Source organism: Athene cunicularia (assembly GCF_003259725.1).
Source record: "Athene cunicularia isolate RWA chromosome 9 unlocalized genomic scaffold, athCun1 chr9_part2, whole genome shotgun sequence".
Classification (NCBI taxonomy): Eukaryota; Metazoa; Chordata; class Aves; order Strigiformes; family Strigidae; genus Athene; species Athene cunicularia.
Genome location: NW_020799111.1, coordinates 1,071,427 through 1,090,855, shown reverse-complemented (window position 1 = coordinate 1,090,855; position 19,429 = coordinate 1,071,427). Strand labels below are relative to the sequence as shown.

Below are 19,429 nucleotides of genomic sequence, written 5' to 3'. Positions count from 1 at the left end.
TTCATTACCAGGTAGAATTTCATTCTAGTAAGGCTCTTTATATAAGTTAAATAATTATTTTAATAAAAAGAAATAAATACTTCTCTCTTCACATTAGATAATTCTCGGGAGACAGAAAAAAACAAAACAAAAAAAAAAACCCAAACCAATAAACCAACCCCAACTATAGGGGCTTCACTATGGATTTGTTACAAATCAAAAAGATGGTAAATGCTTTCTTGCTATGGTCATCACAAATCCAGTTTTAGGAATCAAGTAGATCGTAGATGTTCCAGAAACAGAAGAAAACTCTCCTTGAGGAAACAGTAGCTAAGCACATTGTCCTTGAGAAGGTAAGTTCACAACTGTTAAGACCACCAAAGATGAGAGTCCCATTTGTGCATCGTGCAGCCATGTGTGCTGTGAGGTATAAGCACCCATCCCAGTGGCAGAGGTTCACAGCGTTTGTTCTTAACCGTTCCCTTGGTGAAGTCACAGTCTTTCTGGGCTTGCACTTCAGGTGCATTAGCTAATTTCAAAGAGAGTTACTGTCTCCAAAATCAGGGAAAAAAACCAAAAAAACCTTATCCACTACTTCATAGCCTAAAGAGGAAAATTTGTGTGCCTGCTGCCTTTTCAAATAAAGTATTGGAAAAGTAACTAAAAGAAGAGTTAGTCACCCCAAGGTGATCACAGTGTTACTCTAATAGTGCATGTCTCACAGCAGCTGCTGATGGATTATTTCCCACACCATCTTCTTGCGGAAGTAAGGCATGTCATCCTGAAAAGCAAAGAAAAATCCATTCAATATGAAGTCATGGCAGAACGAGGCAGAAACTACGCACAAACACCCAGTTAATTCTTTAATGTGAAGCTCCTTTCAAGAACTGTCAACCCTTGCCATTTGGCTACAACAATGGGTTTCACCCACACAGCTCCTAAGAGGGGGATGTGACTAAACCAGATTTACTTGGCCACACAGCATCTTACAGGCACTTGAATAAAAGACCACTGCGTTGGAAAATAACCAGTGTCTTAACTGGTCAATGAAACCTGTTTCTCCAAATGATATGAAGGCCAGATATCACAAACCTGCTGGCTGCAGTATCTCGCCCAAGAGAAATCTCACTGATTCAACTAGAAAGCAGATACCAGATGTCAGGATGGAGAAGACAGCTCTGCCCTGCTGAGGCCCCTTTGAAGTTCCAACCACCAAAACCAGAGAAAGGTACAAAACCTCAGTCCCTGCCCCAGACACAATTAACAGCTGCTGCCTAACTTCCCTGGCTCTTGTATCTGTGTGAAAAAGTCTGGAGCTGTTTATAACCTTCACTCACCTGTGTAAAGGTTATGGGTTTGTCTCTGGAGATATAATCTGCGTATTTGCACAGAAAAACCCCGCAGTCACTTCCATTCTCTTGCTGAGGAATTTCCTAATGAATGCAAAGAAGATGGAGAATTTTCTTCTATCTTAAAAGAAAAGCCATTTGGAAGTAGCACACATTACCCACATGAACAATACACTAACCACACACTTGGGAAACTCCTTGCATAACCCATTTACCGCTCCCAAACACAGGAATAGACCCAATTAACTGCACAACACCCCTCCCCGCTGCTTCCTTTACTTGGATGTTACAATCCAAATTCTTGGCAGGCGGACAAGGGATAGCAACCTCCTCCCTGCAAGGTGTCTTGAGGTTTGCAGTGTCCTGTTTCTTAGAGTCTTTAGATAGTGTTTTTTACTATTAGCTTGTTGAGAAACATCAGCTCAACCCTTTCCTTTGTCACATGCCAGGATTTGTGCTGCAAACAAGAGCCTACATTTGACAGCAGCTAAACAGGTTTTTAAATTTGACTTGCGAAATGGGGGCAAAGCCAGATTCACCAAAATGTGTCAGGCTAATTGAAAAAAAAAAGTATCCATCCAGCAAGGAGAGGCACTGCTTGAGGATTTCATCCCAGCATGGTTTCCTGGTCCACCCGCAGCCTGAGGTGGTACCATAAGAACACAAGATGCTTATGGCCGTTTCTCTAAAGGCTTGGACTTCTTAGAAAGTGTTAAGACCTTCATGACAAGCAGTTATAGTTCACATTTCAAATCCAACTAGTGCTCACATACATGTTCCTCCATGCTGTGAAGAGTCCACTCTGAAAAAGTCAGCTGTAGATTTCTTTTCTGCTGGCTTTCTTCTTGCAGGTAATAGCTGTTTAAAACAAAACAAAATCACTCTTCATCTCTGTAACTTAGGCCGATAAAAAAAAAAAAAAGAGCTGCTGAAGGATCACAGGAAGATGAATGGCAGGACAGTAAAATGTCAGAGGATCCTCACAGCAGCTGATTTAAGGCATTTGGAGGAAAAAATACAAATCTTAAATTTACAAACACAGTGAGGGGCTGTGAGCTAATGGTCAGGAATGAGACCAGATGATCAGGAATGAGAACAACAATTCCAACAGAGACTTCCACAAAAGTGTAAACTCATTGCTAAGTAGAGGTCAAAAACACCCTCCAAATCCCATGTTATCAGAGGAGGAACAGAAATACTAAGCAAGGAAGCATAATGGCATAATTCCACTGTGTGGCTTAATCCCCCACACCGGGTGCACCTCCAGAAAAAACTCAAAAGCTTTTGGGCTAATACCTCGAGCTGAGGAAGCTCCCAGGCCACCAGTTGCTGAAATAAGACTCCTAAAGAAAAATTTATTTGATGCAGACCTGTTCTTTATACCCTCTTCCCAGTCATCTGCTGTTAACTGTTCAGGAGAGCACTGGACTAAAACAACACTTGGTTTGTCTCTGTGGGGCTGCTAGAATCACAAAATGATCTTGGTTGGAAAAGCCCTTGGAGCTCCTCCAGCCCAACCATGACCCTCACCCTGACCGTTCCCAACTCCACCAGATCCCTCAGTGCTGGGTCAACCCGATTCTCCAACCCCTCCAGGGATGGTGACTCCCCCCCTGCCCTGGGCAGCCCATTCCAACACCCAACAGCCCCTTCTGCAAAGAAATACTGCCTCAGAGCCAGCCTGACCCTGCCCTGGCGCAGCTTGAGGCCATTCCCTCTTGTTCTATTGCTTATTACTTGGGTCAAGAGACTCAACCCCCTCTCTGCACCCTCCTTTCAGGGAGCTGTAGAGGGCCAGAAGGTCTCCCCCTCAGCCTCCTCTTCTCCAGACTAAACAACCCCTCCTGCTTGTGCTCTACGAAGCTGTTGGATTAAGGGTTTTTACTACTTCTGCATTAGTGGCAAAGACATCTAAGGATGCTGGTTTGCACAACATGAAAATCTGTACCCGTTACATTTGAGATGTGTGCCATGCCAGCTGATATATCTGGAAAAGCTTCTGTCTTGTATTCAACACATCTGTCTTGAATAAGAATGTCACACAAATAGCACGTAGTAAGGACATGACGGTAGCCTGCTGGGGTAGGCTGGGGGGAAATATGGTGGTTTTGTTTAAAACACTGAACAGAATAGAAGAGGTATAGACAAACTGAGAAGGAGCACGTTACATAGCTCACAACATTACAAGGGGGGCTGGGGAAGGTCTCAGTACAAGAAAAGGATAAAAGAGGTAAGCAGTGAAGAGTAAAAGTATGTGTAGCTGGTCACAAATAGGAGTGTGTATACCCTAGGACACCAACATTACTGAGTTGCAACCTGAAAGTTCTTACAGAAGGGGGAGTTGAAAAGCTCTTGCAAGGCTGTAATCCTTCTACAGTAAGGTTGGTATTTTGAATCACTCCCCTGAAATTCTTCCCTCTCAGTTTTATTCATTACTAACAAAGTCAGTACACATGTGCCATGGGCCTATCACTTATTTGACAGTGACACTTTGTCTGTGCCTAGAGTGGGAAGTTGGCAAAATCCAGGCATCCAAGACCCTGGGTAGAGGGGCTGATGTGAAATTTGGGTAAATAGCTAGTGTTTCACAATTCGCAGCAAGTGAATCAAATATTTCTGTTTCATATCTACAAGAAATGTGAAAACTTGCAGTTGTGTTACAGGAACAAAATCCAAACCCACCTCATAATTCACAACATAAAAGCATTGACTGAGCAGTTACTTACAACAAAGTTTCACAGATTTCGTCCTTTTTGTGTCCTATTGAGTCAAAGTATTTGATAGTCTTCTTTCTGATGTCTATGACCTGTTATTAAAAGGTGACTGTTAGACAAAGCACAAACTTGTGCTGCACACACACCAAAACCTAAATGACTTTTCTTGCTGGTTTTTTCCCCCCATCCAATTCTAAAAAAAAAGCCAGTCTGACTCACCACTAGTGTCCAGTGGTGTCTCAAGTGAATGGGCACGAAGATGAGGTCCTTCTTGAAGAGATCCACATCTCTGGTCCATCTTCTTACTGCGTTATAGCCCCCAGAAATTAGTTTGGGGTAAAAGAAAGTACTAAAAGCATGGACTGCTGGATATCCTTCTTTCTTATTTCTTTCCACCAGAAGACACATGTAGAAATTAATGATCTGTACCATAAAGAAGAGCAAACTTGAAATGTAAAATAAAACATTAGCTTACCAAAAGAAAAATACAGCAACATGTCTTTGCTGGCCACCCTTAAGTACACAGGTGAGAGAACTCCAGCCTCATCTGTCAGATTTTGTTCTGAAAATTCTGTACTCAGTTACTTTTGCAGTTTGATAAAAACACCTGCCACCCACTCCAGTAACCTAGACTAACTCCTGGAAGCTTCATAATACAAGAAATAAAGTAACTTCCAGAAAGACTAGACCCTTAAGTACTGATATTTCTAGGCGGTACAGTGGGGGCTCATCAAATAACTTTGAAAAGTCTTCTGCACACAGTGAAAGGGTATTTTAAAATAAATGCTGAATTGAAATCTCATTGTGCTGCAGGTAGTTTTACCTCATCATTTAGCCACTGAAGGTCCATTAGTGTGTGGATGTCCTCACGAGTGACCTTTAGTTTGAAGGCACTGCTCATGATCTCACCTGGATCACCTCTGCCAAATGCGGCACTGACCTCTCTCTCCATGGCCTGAAATGAACAATTAAACAGGGAAAGATTTGTGAAACAAGAGCATTGAGGACACTAACCTGTGGGCAACTTTCAGCTGAAACAAGGCCTGTAAATTAAGCTCAGGAGACAGAGCAACTGGCTTTGCCAGTTTTTTGTTAAGTTATAAATAGCACTTTTTGGTTGGTTTGTTTCAGCATCCTAACTTTAAACTTTAGAGACCAGGTTTGCTTCTATTTTTTTTCACAAAGGAAGCTGATATAAGATGTATGGACTAGTAAACACACTAAAGCAGCTGAAAATGGAACCAAAGTACAGCAAACAACCTTCCCACTAATGCTGCAGCCCTCGCAATACCGAGGTTTGAGCCAGTAACAGCAGGCATTCTCCATGCCAAGGCAGCTAAGTCAGGGGCCTGAAAGAAACTGGAAGTGAGGGACTTCAAACGGAACTGAGTCCAGGTTGTGCATGCAACTGGTTGTAATATGGATGTTTCTACCTAAGTCTGCTTAAGGAATGCAAATAAACTCCTAGGCCTATTAGTACAAAACACTCGGACCTACAATAGCATCTCCTTCTTGGCTGAATCTGGACTAGCAAAATAAGAGAAACACTTGTTTTTTTCTGGTACTGAGCATGATTCTGCAGACTTTAAACTCTGGATTTGCTAGCCCTTTCCAAGTCAATCCTCAATGGGCAAAAAAGGACGTGGTCAAACAGATCAGCACAACTGTAACTCTGAATAATAAAAGCAGCCAAATTTCATACCAATAGGGGAATCGGAACTCTGCTGAGAAGTGTAACTACGTTAACTCCTGTGACCACTGTCACATGCAGTGCACCCACACCCAGTGCACAGACATGACTCTCTGAGATCCCGAGGACACACATAAGATGCCCAGGTCCCCCATAAGCAGTGTGACACCACGGATCAGCAAGAGCTTATTTTTCAGGTTCTATCACCACAGTAGGACAGGTTAAGAGGCTGAGCCAATACAACTGTATGCATTAGGTTAGTACTGCTCTGGGAGACTGTTGTTAAACCTGGACTAAATCTTGTCCTGGTTGCAGAAGCCCCACAAACCCTTAGGTTAGCACAGCAGGAGTGTGTGTAGCACAATAAATCCTCAGAAGCAGCTTTATTGCTAACCCTTGCACTGTGAAGTCATAGCTGCAGACACTCAGTAACAGGTTAAACGCAAGTTTTTAACTTTCGAAAAGCCTTAAGAACCACCCGTAATAAAGGGAGTTCTTTGCAGCTGTTTCACAGCCTTCTGTTTTGTCTATCAGACTGTCACTTAAGTTACCTCTGTGAGTGGAGAAAAGTGTTCTACTGTTTTTGCTGGGCTTTGGAATTTCTTTTCTTCCACACCAAGGACAGATGATTTTCTGTTTAGAACAGGTGCCAGGTGCAATCGGAGAAATGACTCTTCTGAGACTTCAGCTCCATGCTGTTTCTGTCAGACAAAAGGACATTTAGCAAGCAAGCAAGCAAGCACAGATTTTTTTGGCTAGGGGACAATGCAGAAAATCTTGCTCATGTATAAAACTGGGTTTTTCTACATACATCCAACCAGCAAACTCCAAAGTTACTTTTTACTGATGACTGCATTCCAACTGTGCACCCATGTAATGCTGCACTCAAAACTAAACAGAGGCATGAGAAGCAGAAAATCAGTTTAGCTTGGACTAGCGTTAAGAACCCCAGCAAAGCCTCACCTGTAGGTAGGACACAAGTCCTAGTAGACACAAGTATCTCACAAGTTGAGATTAAGACTAATATTTCTGATTCCCACGAGTAAAATTTTATTCTTGATCTAAGTCCTGACCAGAGATGAAAGTCAGAGATGTACTTCTTATCTCACAAAACAAGAGAAGACTAAAGATACCACAGTCCAGCTTTGCAACTCAACTAAGTCTGTGCACTAAAGATTTTGAAGCTACACCCAAAACATTGAAGGGGAACAATAAAAACAACAACATTAATGGCAGTGAGAAACCCTTTGTGATAGTGCTACTCATCAAATAATGCTCCTGCTTTCCCTGGGAAAAACAACCAGGACAAATACATTATTTGCTCAACAAGATATGTAAGTGAAGAGTGCAAAAATTTCTGATCACAAACAGCTATATTTTCCTAAACAGTGAAATAATGAATAACATAAGCTTACCCCTGCAATGGCTTGTTTCACTGAGTTTCCCTGTTCATGAGAGTTTTCTGCTGGTGTGTAGTACCTGTGAGAAGAGAGAGAGAGAGAGAGAGGGAGGGAGAAAGAAAGAGAATGAGAAGTGAGCTGCATATCAGTACTGTCCTAGGTAATGCTCAAGAATTCACCTTCTGGATAAGAAATGCTTTTTCAAGGCTGATCCTGACTAGAGCCTCAGCTGCACACATGAACATGGCACATCATCATCTCAGCTTCCAGCACCATTTTTTCATAGCAGCAAGACTGGGATAGAATGAAGAGCTGGGAGCTTTGCAAACTTTCTTCCATCTACATGTGGAAGACCCCTTTTATTTCTCTTTATTGGTTTCATTATTTAGAAAACAGGGAAGCAGCCAGCACTTCCTCTATCAAGTGCGTTGTGGTCTACTGGTGATAAACACTGCATGCTAGGTGTTACACTGCAAGGTATAACATGAACATCTGCAACTATACCTGCATCCAAATCTAGTTAGCTTACAGAAACTAAGATCAGCACATTGACTCAAAAATGGGACAGGTACAGGATGTTTACTTGCCTTCTATAGGCTAGTCAAGAGAGTGACTATCCCCATTTGGAGAGGATTATCATTAAAACCACGTAGACTCTGAAGAGCAAACAAATACACAGACATTACAATTGTCCATAGATATGTCCCTTCTTCAAAAACAAGAATTTGCATTGTCACCAAAGATCCCCTTTTTCAGGAGGGAGACGTACAACAGACTCTCACAGTATTGTACACTCACTATGCTTTAAAATCTTTCAGTCCAGCATGGTAAGAATAGATATGACCTTGTAAAATTACTTCAGTTAGTAGCTAAACCTTCATAAAAAGGCAATAAAAAGTTCCTTTTACTTGAACTCATCATACTCTACCAGTTATTTCCTTCTCTCCCCTCAAGCTTAGGGGATCCAGTGACAATTGAAGCACAGGAACAATGCTGCACAGCTAAATATAGTGCTGGTGTTTAAAGCAGGGAAAAGAATAGGGACAAAATTGGCTAAAAAAACAGGACTGCCACAACTCTGCTCCCATCTATGCCTTCTCCTCTCTCACTTAAAGGAAGGTCACTGCAGAAAGACAGGTCCGTCAGACTGCCATACAAAATCTCTCCCTATAGCTGCGCTTACTGCAACCAAAACCCCATTTCCCTCAACACCACACAGCCATCTGAACTCACATCCCTGCCAGCTCAGTCAACGCAAATGAGTCCACCGGCCTCTCAAACAGGCAGACAACCCAACAGCATGCTTCCTTTTGGGTCTCATAATCAAACCCAAGGCAGCCTGTAAGTCACAAAATCTGCCTCAGTCCCACCAGGCTTTACAAGCTCTCTAATCCTTATGCTTAGGATGCTAGTTTCAAAGTGAAAAAAATGTCTACTCATTAATGGTTTGGCAGAAAGATACTCAAAAGCAAAAATGGATTCTGCAGATCCAAGGACAACTTGGTACAGCTGTCACTCTCACCCTCACTGACTTTCTTCCCACAGCAAAGGACCCAGAAAACACCACACCAGCACAACCCTGTTTGTCCCACAGCACAGCTCTAGTGGGTATTTTAGACACAACTGGCTTGCGAGCACCTCCAGAGCCACAAGCTAGCTACTCCTCTTCCACAGCACTGAGACGATAAATATGATTTAAATATGGTTTGTCTTCTTCTGGACACTGCTGGAGGCTGCAAGAGACAGGCACACAGAACTAGAAGAAACAAGAACCATGATTAAAAGAGACTCTACCTGATCATATCACTTCTCTGAGACCACTGTGGGCTGCAAACATCTGGACATTTGGTACCTGCACAGAAAAGGAGTAATATGAAAACAAGAAGTCAACTTTCAATCACCATCAGATGTATACAGCTCTTGGTTTCTGGGTCATAAATGTAAAAAAAAACCCCAAACTTTTAATGATGACTGTATGGTTAGGAAGTTCAAACTCTGGCAAACAGTGTGAACTCTGAATATCATTTGTGAGTGTATAAGAGCTGAAGCAGGGAATTTATTAAGTTTTAAATCCTAGATTGCACGCTTGACTAAACAAGTGATTTTTGCAAAGCCAGATGCTCCTCCAGGCTCAGAAGAATAGCTCGTCATTTTTCCATGACAAAACAAGCTTTCCCCAAATTCTAGTACCTTCTCAGAAATAATTTCAAAACCCATATGACTGCACAATAGAGTCACAGATATGTAAAAAGTAGTATTGATGAAAAATAATTTAAGTAAGGGAAAAAAAAGACTGGGACAACATTAAATGCATACGCATGGTATTATAACACACGGCTGGTACAATAGCAAATCGCTTGTCAGCAAACCAGTTTAACTAGCCCACTCTGCAGTAGACAACTAAGGTCACCTTCAGTAGTTACAGTATCTTCAACTAACTAAAAGTGATCTACAAAAGAAGCTAATGCTATCAGCAGTGGTACTGTGCAGTTAGCTCACCTGTTTTTGAAGCTCTGCTGACACAGAAAGTCACACATAGCATTAAAAAGGGATTAAAGAGTAACACATAAGCACAACTCTGAGTTAAGAGGCATCTAAGGGTGCACAGTAACGTACCACTCTGCCCTAGTACAAACAGCCAGATACGATGACATTCTCCTCTATAGTGCAGTTACCTCTGCAGCTACAGACAGCACTGGTACAGTATCATCTCTCAAGTACAATTTTAAAAGAACTTTTTCACGTCAACAAAAAACTTACAAAGTCATTTTAGCCAATAACTAGCTATGACTTGGGGGGGGTGGGGGGTGGGTCCCCCTCTTTTTTGTCCCTCCTTTCTTTACAAAGACAGCTCACCTCATTCTAAGAGCTGACATTAGCTACGCTGGCATAAACACGCTGGCTGATTTAGATTTCCTTATAAACAGACACAGATTAATGACACACCAGCACTGACAAATCTTTTAAGCATAACCTATATATACACTTTGAGACTTAAAGAAATGACCTATTTGAAGTCTATCTACAAAGTGGAACAGATATGAATCACAGGGATACTCACTGGTCCATAGCCTCATATACGGATGGACATCTCCTCCATTTTTTTGTCCTTCCAGGTGACTCACATTCATCATTGGTTCCTTGGAGTAGGCTTGAACACTTTGGTGCAGCAAAAAACACCAGAAAATAATCACAGTTTTAATTTTTATTTCTATATGTATGGTATTTGTTATCAATGCATACCAGTTCACTAGAAAGGATACATTTTATTCATACACAGCTGTCTATGATAGAGTTGGAAGCCATAGTTAAAGCAATATAAATAGGTAAAGTAAAATTAGGCTGTTTAACCCCTTAATAGAAACATCCTGTCTCCTGCACTGGTTTCATGACAAAATACAAAGGGTATTTTCATGAGGAGGCAGTTCATTCAGAAGTTCAGCTACTTTCAACTTGTGTGTACTGAAGATATAGGAGTCAAATTTTCTGTCTCTTCAGAATTTGAAGAGAGACTAATCAATCATGAAATTGTATTCCTTTACCATTTCACCAGCAAATCAGTTGCTCTTTTGTCTTTTCTTTAAAAAGTATTCTTTGCACATCCTACAAATAACTGGATTAATCTGAGAAGGCCACTTTATGGGACAAAACAGCATTTGTTACAACCCTCGACCAATTCTTTTCCATCTATTTATTAAAGATTATGCTGACACTGAGAATGCAGTGTCCACAACATACATACTTCTGGGACATTTTACTTCAGACCTGCTCAACTCTGACCTCAGGGACTACATGCTCATTAGCAGTTGGAGCCCATTAGACACGTTCCACAGGAACACTCTCTGTGTTTAGTTTCATCTGAAACTGTTTCACATGCTCCATGTCTGCTCTGAGATATGAGCCAAACCACAATAATCAATGACTGGGAGATTAGAAGCTGGAAGCAGGGCCCTGACCCACCCTAAAATGTTATTGCCAGTGCACCTAAAATTACATGAGATACTATTTTCCACATAATTTTCATGCACCAGAATCTTTAATCATGGTATGCTCTTCTGAAGTCACGTGTTTACATATTTTCTAGCTGTGAACCACTGAGCAGAGATTGGGATTTTTCTAACCTTGGTAACAATCCATGTTTCACAGCTTTTTAAGGAAACTGCAAGAAAGCATGGCATTTTCTGCCATCTCACTGCGTAGAAAGGCATCAGTACCATCTTGGCATCACTATTTTACAAGAATAAGGTCCCTTCTGCACAACTTTGAAGTGTAATTATTCCACTAAGATAATGGCTTCTATTATTTTTGTGTTTTTCACTTGTGTATTTAACTTCATGCAATCCCTCGACACAATTATGAGATATTAACTATACTTATCACTGGTAATATATGAATCAGAATTACACACAAGTTCTCCTTTGCAGGTTGCTTTAGGAATGGGAATTCTACACACAAGTGGGATTTTGTCAACTTAGTGTACTGCAAAGAGAAAACTTCCTAAAATTTTGTGTGAGAAAAACAGGGGGAGGTGGAAAGGAACACAGAAAATTCTGGCATTCCCCATGTTTACCTTAAATTTCACATTCTCACATAAAACCGGATTCCGGACCAAGGGAAACCTCATCAATTGCAAACAAGAGGAAGATAAATTCTTTTTCATGGTGCTACAGAATAACCAGTGCTGTGGCTTTTTAGACCAGAAGTTACACTGTCAGCACTAAGAACTAGATTCTACCTTTCCTAACAGAGACAAGAAAGGAGTCTCAGAATGAGAAATGCAACCATACCAACAAAGGAATCTTCATCTTTAGAATATACATTCAGAGCATATTCATGCTTCATTGAAGGGAGCTGAAGGGGGGTGTTAGTGTTTTAAGAATTAGTTTGCCCCAACACCTGCCCTGGAACACTGAGTGTAGGAACTCTTCCACTTCCATGTGCAACACCTACAAAGTTACCACCAAAAAGTTAATGGTTATTTTTTCTGTAATTACTTGCGGAAAGTTGGCAGCTGTGGATTAGGGCAGCTTCTAGGATGTGTCTTCTTCACCAGTTGCAAGAGCTGTTTGTATTTTGCCTTTTCTTCTCGCTGAACATCCTGGCAGAATGGAGGGAAAAACCAAACAGATTAGAACCACCGTATATGAAGCAAATGTTTGTAATCTGGATATAGTGCAGACTGCACAGGCTGTTCCCAAAATACTGGCATATTATTCAAATTTACTTTAGCAGGAATTCCCACACCTCCAATTTGTGATAGCCTTGCTCTAGGAGCTCGTGTCCCACTATAAACCTCAAAATTCCTGTTTCCTCAAATGAGGGCTTCTTCTCTTCAGCTGTGGTCTGCACCTCTTGCATAATAATTCAGCCTAATAAACATTCCTGTCCATATACATAATGATTGGGTGCTATGAGTCCCCAGGGCATCTTAATCATACTCGACAGCTTGCTGTGGACTGCTTCTTCGACACCCCAGTGTAAGTTCTTCTCCCATGTAAACTAGGTTTATTAGGAATTTTCCAAAGTTGGTTCAGATACTGGATGGAAAAGACAGGGAAACACTTCTCAAATAGTCCTGTAAGGAAGAATTATCAGCAACTGAGTGGGTTTTTTGCCTGCATTATCCTTTTAAAGTTGGTATGTAAAGATCACAGTTGGGCTAGGTTAAGGCCAAAATAGCGAAACAACTTTGCAACAAATATACATTTAGTGACAAGGCACTACAGCTCCACTTACAAGTGAAACTGGCTGGAGAGTCCTCCCCCAGTACACCATTTCTATCAAAATGGTTTCAAATTCAATCTTTTGGCAACAGAGCACTGCTCTGTTCCAAGCCATGACACATGTAGAGGCAATTAAAATGCTATGTGCTGATTTTCCAGAGGATTCCTTCAACTTCATTAACTACACCCTCTGTGCTGTTACCAACTGCCACTTTGGTGTTTACATACAGTTTTGTTACAACTCCTAAGTTGTTTCATTTCAAAAGGTGCCCTTCTCACCCAGCGTACCTCTTCAGCAGTACAGAAAAGCCTCCCCATTTTGATGACTTCTGAAGTCGTGGATTCTGGCTTTGCGCGCTCCTTAATAGGTGGCCTCAGTGTTAAGATGCTCTCTGGAGCAGGTTTGATGTGGTATTTGACATTCCTGCTTGTGCTAAAAACATCAACAGCAAAAGAAAAGAGAACATTCAGATATGCACCTCCACCACCGACTATTTTGTAAAGCATGTACACTGAAGATAATGGAGAGAGACATGAGATGTTTACGACTTTCAGATGAAGACCTGCTGTCTTCAGCTGGCTAATGGGAAAGTACAGAGAAGTAAAAGTGAAAAGCAAAACAACTGCACGTCACAGCTGCACTCAGAGGCACATGTTATGTCCATGGCAGTGTAAGTCCTCAGTCAATATGGAAGACTAAAGAACCACGCAGGTGTGCTATTCATACAGCTCTCAGCTCTTCTAAAAGCCAGCACACTGGCACCAAAGCACAGCTGCTGCTTTCCTCACAGAATCATTCTGGCAGAGACCTCTGGAGATCATCTGGTCCAAAGCCCTGCCCAAGCAGGGTTACCCACAGCAGGTTACCCAGGACTGTGTCCCATCAGGTTTTCAAACACCTCCAAGGACAGCGACTCCACAATCTCTCTGGGCAACCTCTGCCAGTATCTGACCACCCTCAGAATAAAAAAGCTTTCCTAATGTTCAGATGGAAATTTTCTGGTTTTCAGTTTGTGCCCATCGCCTCTTGTCCTGTTAGTGGTCACCACTCAGAAGAGTCTAGCTCCGTCCTCATCATTCCCTCCCTTCAGATGTTTATACATATTGATGAGATCCCTCTGAGCCTTCTCTTTTCCAGGCTGAGAAGTCCCAGCCCTCTCAGTCTCTCCTCAATGAAAGATGCTTCACTCTTTGTGGCTCTTTGCTTTGACTCACTCCAGTAAATTCACATCTTCCCTGTGCAGGGGAGCCCAGAGCTGGACACGACACTCCAGAAGTGGCCTGAGCAGAAAGGAAGGATAACCAAACCTGACCAGCTGGAAACGCTATTCCTAATGCAGCCCAGGATGCTGTTGGCCTTTGCCACGAGGATGTAGCACTGGTTCATGGTCAGCTTGACGTCTGTCAGGATCTCCTCCTCTGCAGAGCTGCTTTCCACCTGGCCAGCCCCCAGCATGTCCTGCTGTGTGGAGCCGTTCCATCCCCCACAGGGCTTTCCGGTTCTGCTTGTTGAACTTCATAAGCTCCCTGCCCAGTTCTCCAGCCTGGCCAGGTCCCTCTGGATGGCAGCACACCCATCGGGTGCACTGGCTGCTCCTCCCAGTTCCCTAGCACTTGCTGAGGGGGCTCTCTCTCCCCTCGTCCAGCCCATTAATGAAGATGTCAAACAGCATTGGCCCCAGCACTGATCCCTGGGGTACACCACCAGTGACTGGCCTCCAACTGGACTTTGTCACTTTGTCACCACAGTACCTCCACGCTGCAGTAAGCACGAGATGACCAAGCCAATTTTGAGACTGGAAGGCAAACAGTAGCATCAAATCACATCATGACCCACTCCCTCCTCCTTCCAGCTGTTTCTGACTGAGGTAAGTGTACAAACCACCTCAGCATCCCTTAAGCAATAATTCAAAACAAATGCAATGTAAAGGCAAGTCTTTTTATCAAATCAGGAACTAGTTTATGCCAAAGAGCATGGAGGTTTTTTTGAGAGAAGGTTGTTGGTTTTGTTGTTTTGGTTTTTTTTTTTTAAACAACTTATTTTTCCTGTCAAATTAACTTTTTTCACAAGCATTCCTGGTCTCAGTCTCTTCTCAAATTCAACACTTCCTCCTGTCATGGACCTTTAATCTTTATCTAATGATTTAATCTTATCCCGTGTCTATGAAATATCTGGATTTAAAGAAAAAGTTTAAAGTTGGTTGGAGGAAAAAAAGCCAAACAGCTGGAGACCTTCCTTAGTACAGCAGCCTGGAGGAATTCCAGAATACCTTGGAAAAATATTGCTATGTGGACACACATACAGATGTTAGGCAACACAGAGGAAATTCAAGCATGAAAGATAGCAAACCCTTCAGAGAAGTCAAAGAAAATGGAAAGATTTTTACCTTGGACATGGAATTGCCCTATGAGAAAGGGGTAGTGTTTCCTTATGCAAGCAAGTATTGGTTTCACAAGGCATTGTATCTACGAGAGAAGAGCATAAACCATCAGTAATTATAAAATGAATCTGAAGAGTTTTATGAGTTTACAGAAAAGAACCTCACCAAAGATAAATTATTTTCATTTTCTCTCTTTCATCGTAATATTATTTGTGCTATGTTACTTTAGGATATTTTCAGATTTTCGTATTGGCAACTACAGAAAGCTGTGCACACAACATATTGGCAGCCTAAACCTGAAATAGAAAAAGGTTATAAGGATCTACTACCTAAAATTAGCATTTAAAACAATTTACTTCTGGCAAGCTAAGAGTGGACATACCAGAACTGAAGGACTGCATCCAAGGCAGCTCTTGTACTGAGATGACAAGAGAAATGCCTGGCCCCAATCCAGAAGCAATGCCAGGGAAGAATGACTTCACACTCAAGTATTTCTAGATGCTACCTAGGTTTTGTGCCTGCAATAATCTGTACATAAGCCTAGGGGTGAAGCTGCACAGTACACAAGGCAGGGTGAAAAAGAAACTAGTTAATAACTTGATGTCTGCTTACCAATATGTAGCTTTTCTATCTCTAGCACAGACCATCCTGGCCTTTCAGGTGAAGAGTCAAAAGAAGTGAACTGAGCCTTAAATAAAAAAAAAAAAAGTACCAATGTGAGTATGACCTGAATGTGAATCCAAGCAAACACAAACTTCATGAAATTTAGTCAGTTCTATTATGACTTGGCAACTGTGATTTGCTGGTTCAGACTACAGCAGAATGCAAATCTCTGACAAATACACTTTAATTTTTTAATACAGGCTCTCATACATACAGTGATTAAAACAACACAAGCTTATCACTGAGTTCTCCTCAGTCAGCTCCTAAACATTCTGAAGTGTGATAGTTTGAAAAATATGGTACCTTGAAAAATATGGTTTGTACAAATAAGAGGAACATTCTCAGGAACAAATAATAATAGAGCATGATGGTTTCTTATTCCTCTTATCATGTGGGGCAATAAGAAAAATAACACTACACCTTTGCACCAAGCTAGGGAGTGAGCAGTTCATGACTCATTTTTACAGAGCCAAAGTCCTACAGGAATCCTCTCCTGGACTGGTGGATAATAAATCTAGCAGGAAGAGGTTTATCCAGAGGAAGTATGCAGTTCTTCTTGTAAGGTATTGCATACTGACTCCTCAACTACAAGATTGAGTAAAAGAGTAACAGTTTGCAAACACATTAAAGCTACAAACTTGAACAACTGTAAAGTATCTGAAAGGCAACAAATATTTTGCTCCTTCCTCAGCTGCAAGTGCTAGAGCAGGGTGTGCAAACCTGAGTAAGGCAAACCCCGCACACAAGAGCTGCCTGCTAGAGGGGGCAAAGAACCACCTACTGCTGTACGGTCTCAGAGCAGGCCCAACATCCGGATGCATTAGGGAGAGCCGCTTCCTCTTTCATCTTGCACAGGTTCTATCTACTTTCAAAATCCTTGCTAACCTTTCCTGCAGACTCTGTGATTGGAGTGGCATGGCTGACTGAAGTCTTCTGGTGTTCTCTCGTTGCCTTGGCTGGCAACTTCACCCCAGCAGAAGCTTTCTCTTTAAGCTCAGAGATGGCAAAATCTAAAAACCAAAGACAGGCCAGGTAAGAACACGATTTGAAAGGGCATTTAATTTTTTATTTGCATTACAGCCCATCCCCTTAATCCCACCTAAAGCAGGGCAACTCATTTCAAGTTACATACCCTTCTGCCAACTGCAGTTGGTGGTGATTTTTGCATTAGTTGGCTCATTGAGCAGTCTCTCAGAGCTGGAGCTCAAAGACTAACCTATGAGTCTGCCAGCCAGATCTGCAAAAACACCCTGCTTTTGGGAGCATCCCTGTTTCTGGAGAAGCAGCACAGGGTGCAATTTATCCTCCTCATCCCCTCCACACATGCATGTACTCTTGCAGTTTATTATGAATCACTCTGGTCTAGATGAGAGAAGCCCTTCACTGAGGTCTAGAAACCAAAGCTACTCAAGCCTGTTCTTTTCAGTATTAAAGCAGCAGAGACACGCAATCCCTCAGACAGTATTTCCAAACATCAACAAGCCAAGGCTGTCTAATAAGGGGCTATGTTAGAGATTAAATCATATTAGACAACAGAATTTGTTCGAAGATAAGAGAATGAGATGAGGGCATAGTTGGTACTATGTTCTGACAAGCAGATTTGGCCTGCTTACTAAGACGTGTGAATTGTTCCTACCAAGAGTCAGTCATGTTGCTAAAAGGAGGAGGGATAGGGGGGTGAGATATCGATTTGACGTATTTTTCAACTGTTTTATGCTCAAGCCCAAAATGCACACTAACAGTTCAGCAGCCCCTCTCATTAAATAAGGGGCAGCATCTTTTGTCAAGCAGTAAATAGGAAGCTCCACATCTCCTCGTAGAACTTGTGCTAGGAAATGTTGTGCAGCCTAAAGAGTATCATTTCTCCTGCATCACTGAAGATGGAAAAGAGGAAATGTCCACCTCAAATCATGACCAACGCAGCTGGCATCCAGAGGCACTGATGTGGCTGCAGGCAGCTGCATAATTCTACCCTGAAACACTTAGTGAAGGGGGTATCAGAGCAAGCCTCACCAGTGCTTCTCTACCCCACTGTTCTGTTCTATGTCTGGCCTCTGCTGCATCTCCATCCTTCTTCTATCTTTTCAAAATGCACTTGCCAAAATTTTCAGACTCAAACTAAGCAGATTCTTCTGTTTTCAGTTCAGCTTTCCCCGCCCCCTCCCCACTCACTAGCTCACAGAAATACCATTTTTCTCTGCCTGTTACCTTCAATTTAGTTACCTTTCCTCACAACCCAGATTCTACGTGATTTTTCCTAAGACATACAGGTTTTCTGAACTAGCAGAAGTACATTGCAAATAGAGACAGGAGGGAGCACACAGCTTTGATTTAAAATACTCTTTCTGCTGACATGCATAGTCTTATTGCCAGAGAGACCTGGGATATCTCCTGCTGGCAGTAAAAGTATTGTGCCCTGCCACAGTCAACACAGATAACATCACATTCAGGGCTGGGCCCTATGATATGGCCACATGGAAAGAATGGCTTGAAAAGTAGCAATGCTGAAGTACAAAAGCCAGAATTTTCTAAGGTATATGAAACCTAAGAAGAATTAGGCATATTAAATACTTCCATAACGTGCAATACCTGTTTTTTTCTTTTTTGCTTGAGTCTCATTAGGATCTTCCGAAGGTGGCTGGATGCTGAGGAAAAAACACACAGAACATTGTTTTGGAACCACAAGTAAGCTGCAAACAGGCTGATCTCTCTTCACAGGGCCAAAACTTCCAAAGTTAGTTCTCATATCCTGAAGGTCTCCCCCTCCAAACACCCTGGGATCATCTCAGACACACACCCCACCCCCAACTGCCACTGCTGAGCATCTCTCACCAACCCCCACCTCTCCCAGTCAATGGACCGCTCACAGAGAGCCAATTATCACAATAAAGCATATTAGGCTTCTTTTTCTCGTTGTGTTAATGCCTCCTAAGGTTTTACGTTTGGTCCTATCACCAAAAAATTGCTTAATATGTAAAGTTTTCTTCTTTCCTCAAGGAAAGAAGCATACCAGGGATTACTAAACCATCTAAATTCATAAATCACTACTCTGAGTTGCAAAGAAAAGTCTAAGTAGGACAGGAAATAAAAGGTGGGAAAGCAACTCATACATACACCCACTTAAATAACTTACTGTTAAATCAGCGCTTGTGAACTACTTCTTGAAATAATTCTTAGCTACACCCTTTCTTACAAAGCATGTCCAAGTATTGTATCAGTTAATACCATGATAAAGCCTAGCAAAAACTTTTACGTTGGGAACAGAGCGCAAAAGTTGTGCCTAATTTTTTCTTTCTCTTTGCCTCCAAAATGCCATGACAGACAGTAAAGAATCTTTGAAGAATTCTTTGGTCTTCTTATACAAAAGAATTTATTGTAAACAGTTATGCTCCCAAACTCTGCTGGTAACACTGCTTCCGGACCATCTTCTGTTTATATCAAGAGCACAAAAGGTTACAGATATCCTTAACAGCAACTTTCATACAATATAAAGAATGTTCGCTATTACTATGCTATTACTATCAAAGTCA

General features: G+C 41.8%; 1 protein-coding gene across 1 annotated transcript; it reads right to left on the bottom strand.

The window, feature by feature from the left end:
- Positions 1-18,544, bottom strand: SENP2 (SUMO specific peptidase 2). The gene is made up of 16 exons (XM_026855551.1): positions 18,489-18,544; positions 16,785-16,909; positions 15,849-15,924; positions 15,243-15,321; positions 13,144-13,288; positions 12,127-12,230; positions 10,194-10,291; positions 8,927-8,984; positions 7,148-7,211; positions 6,284-6,433; positions 4,866-4,997; positions 4,262-4,465; positions 4,055-4,134; positions 2,102-2,186; positions 1,317-1,412; positions 1-760 (listed from the first exon to the last, which is right to left on the bottom strand). Exons 4-16 carry the CDS (start codon positions 15,314-15,316, stop codon positions 698-700), a joined length of 1,353 nt encoding a protein of 450 aa, XP_026711352.1. The 5' UTR covers positions 15,317-15,321; positions 15,849-15,924; positions 16,785-16,909; positions 18,489-18,544; the 3' UTR covers positions 1-697.
- Positions 18,545-19,429: the final 885 nt, after the last annotated feature.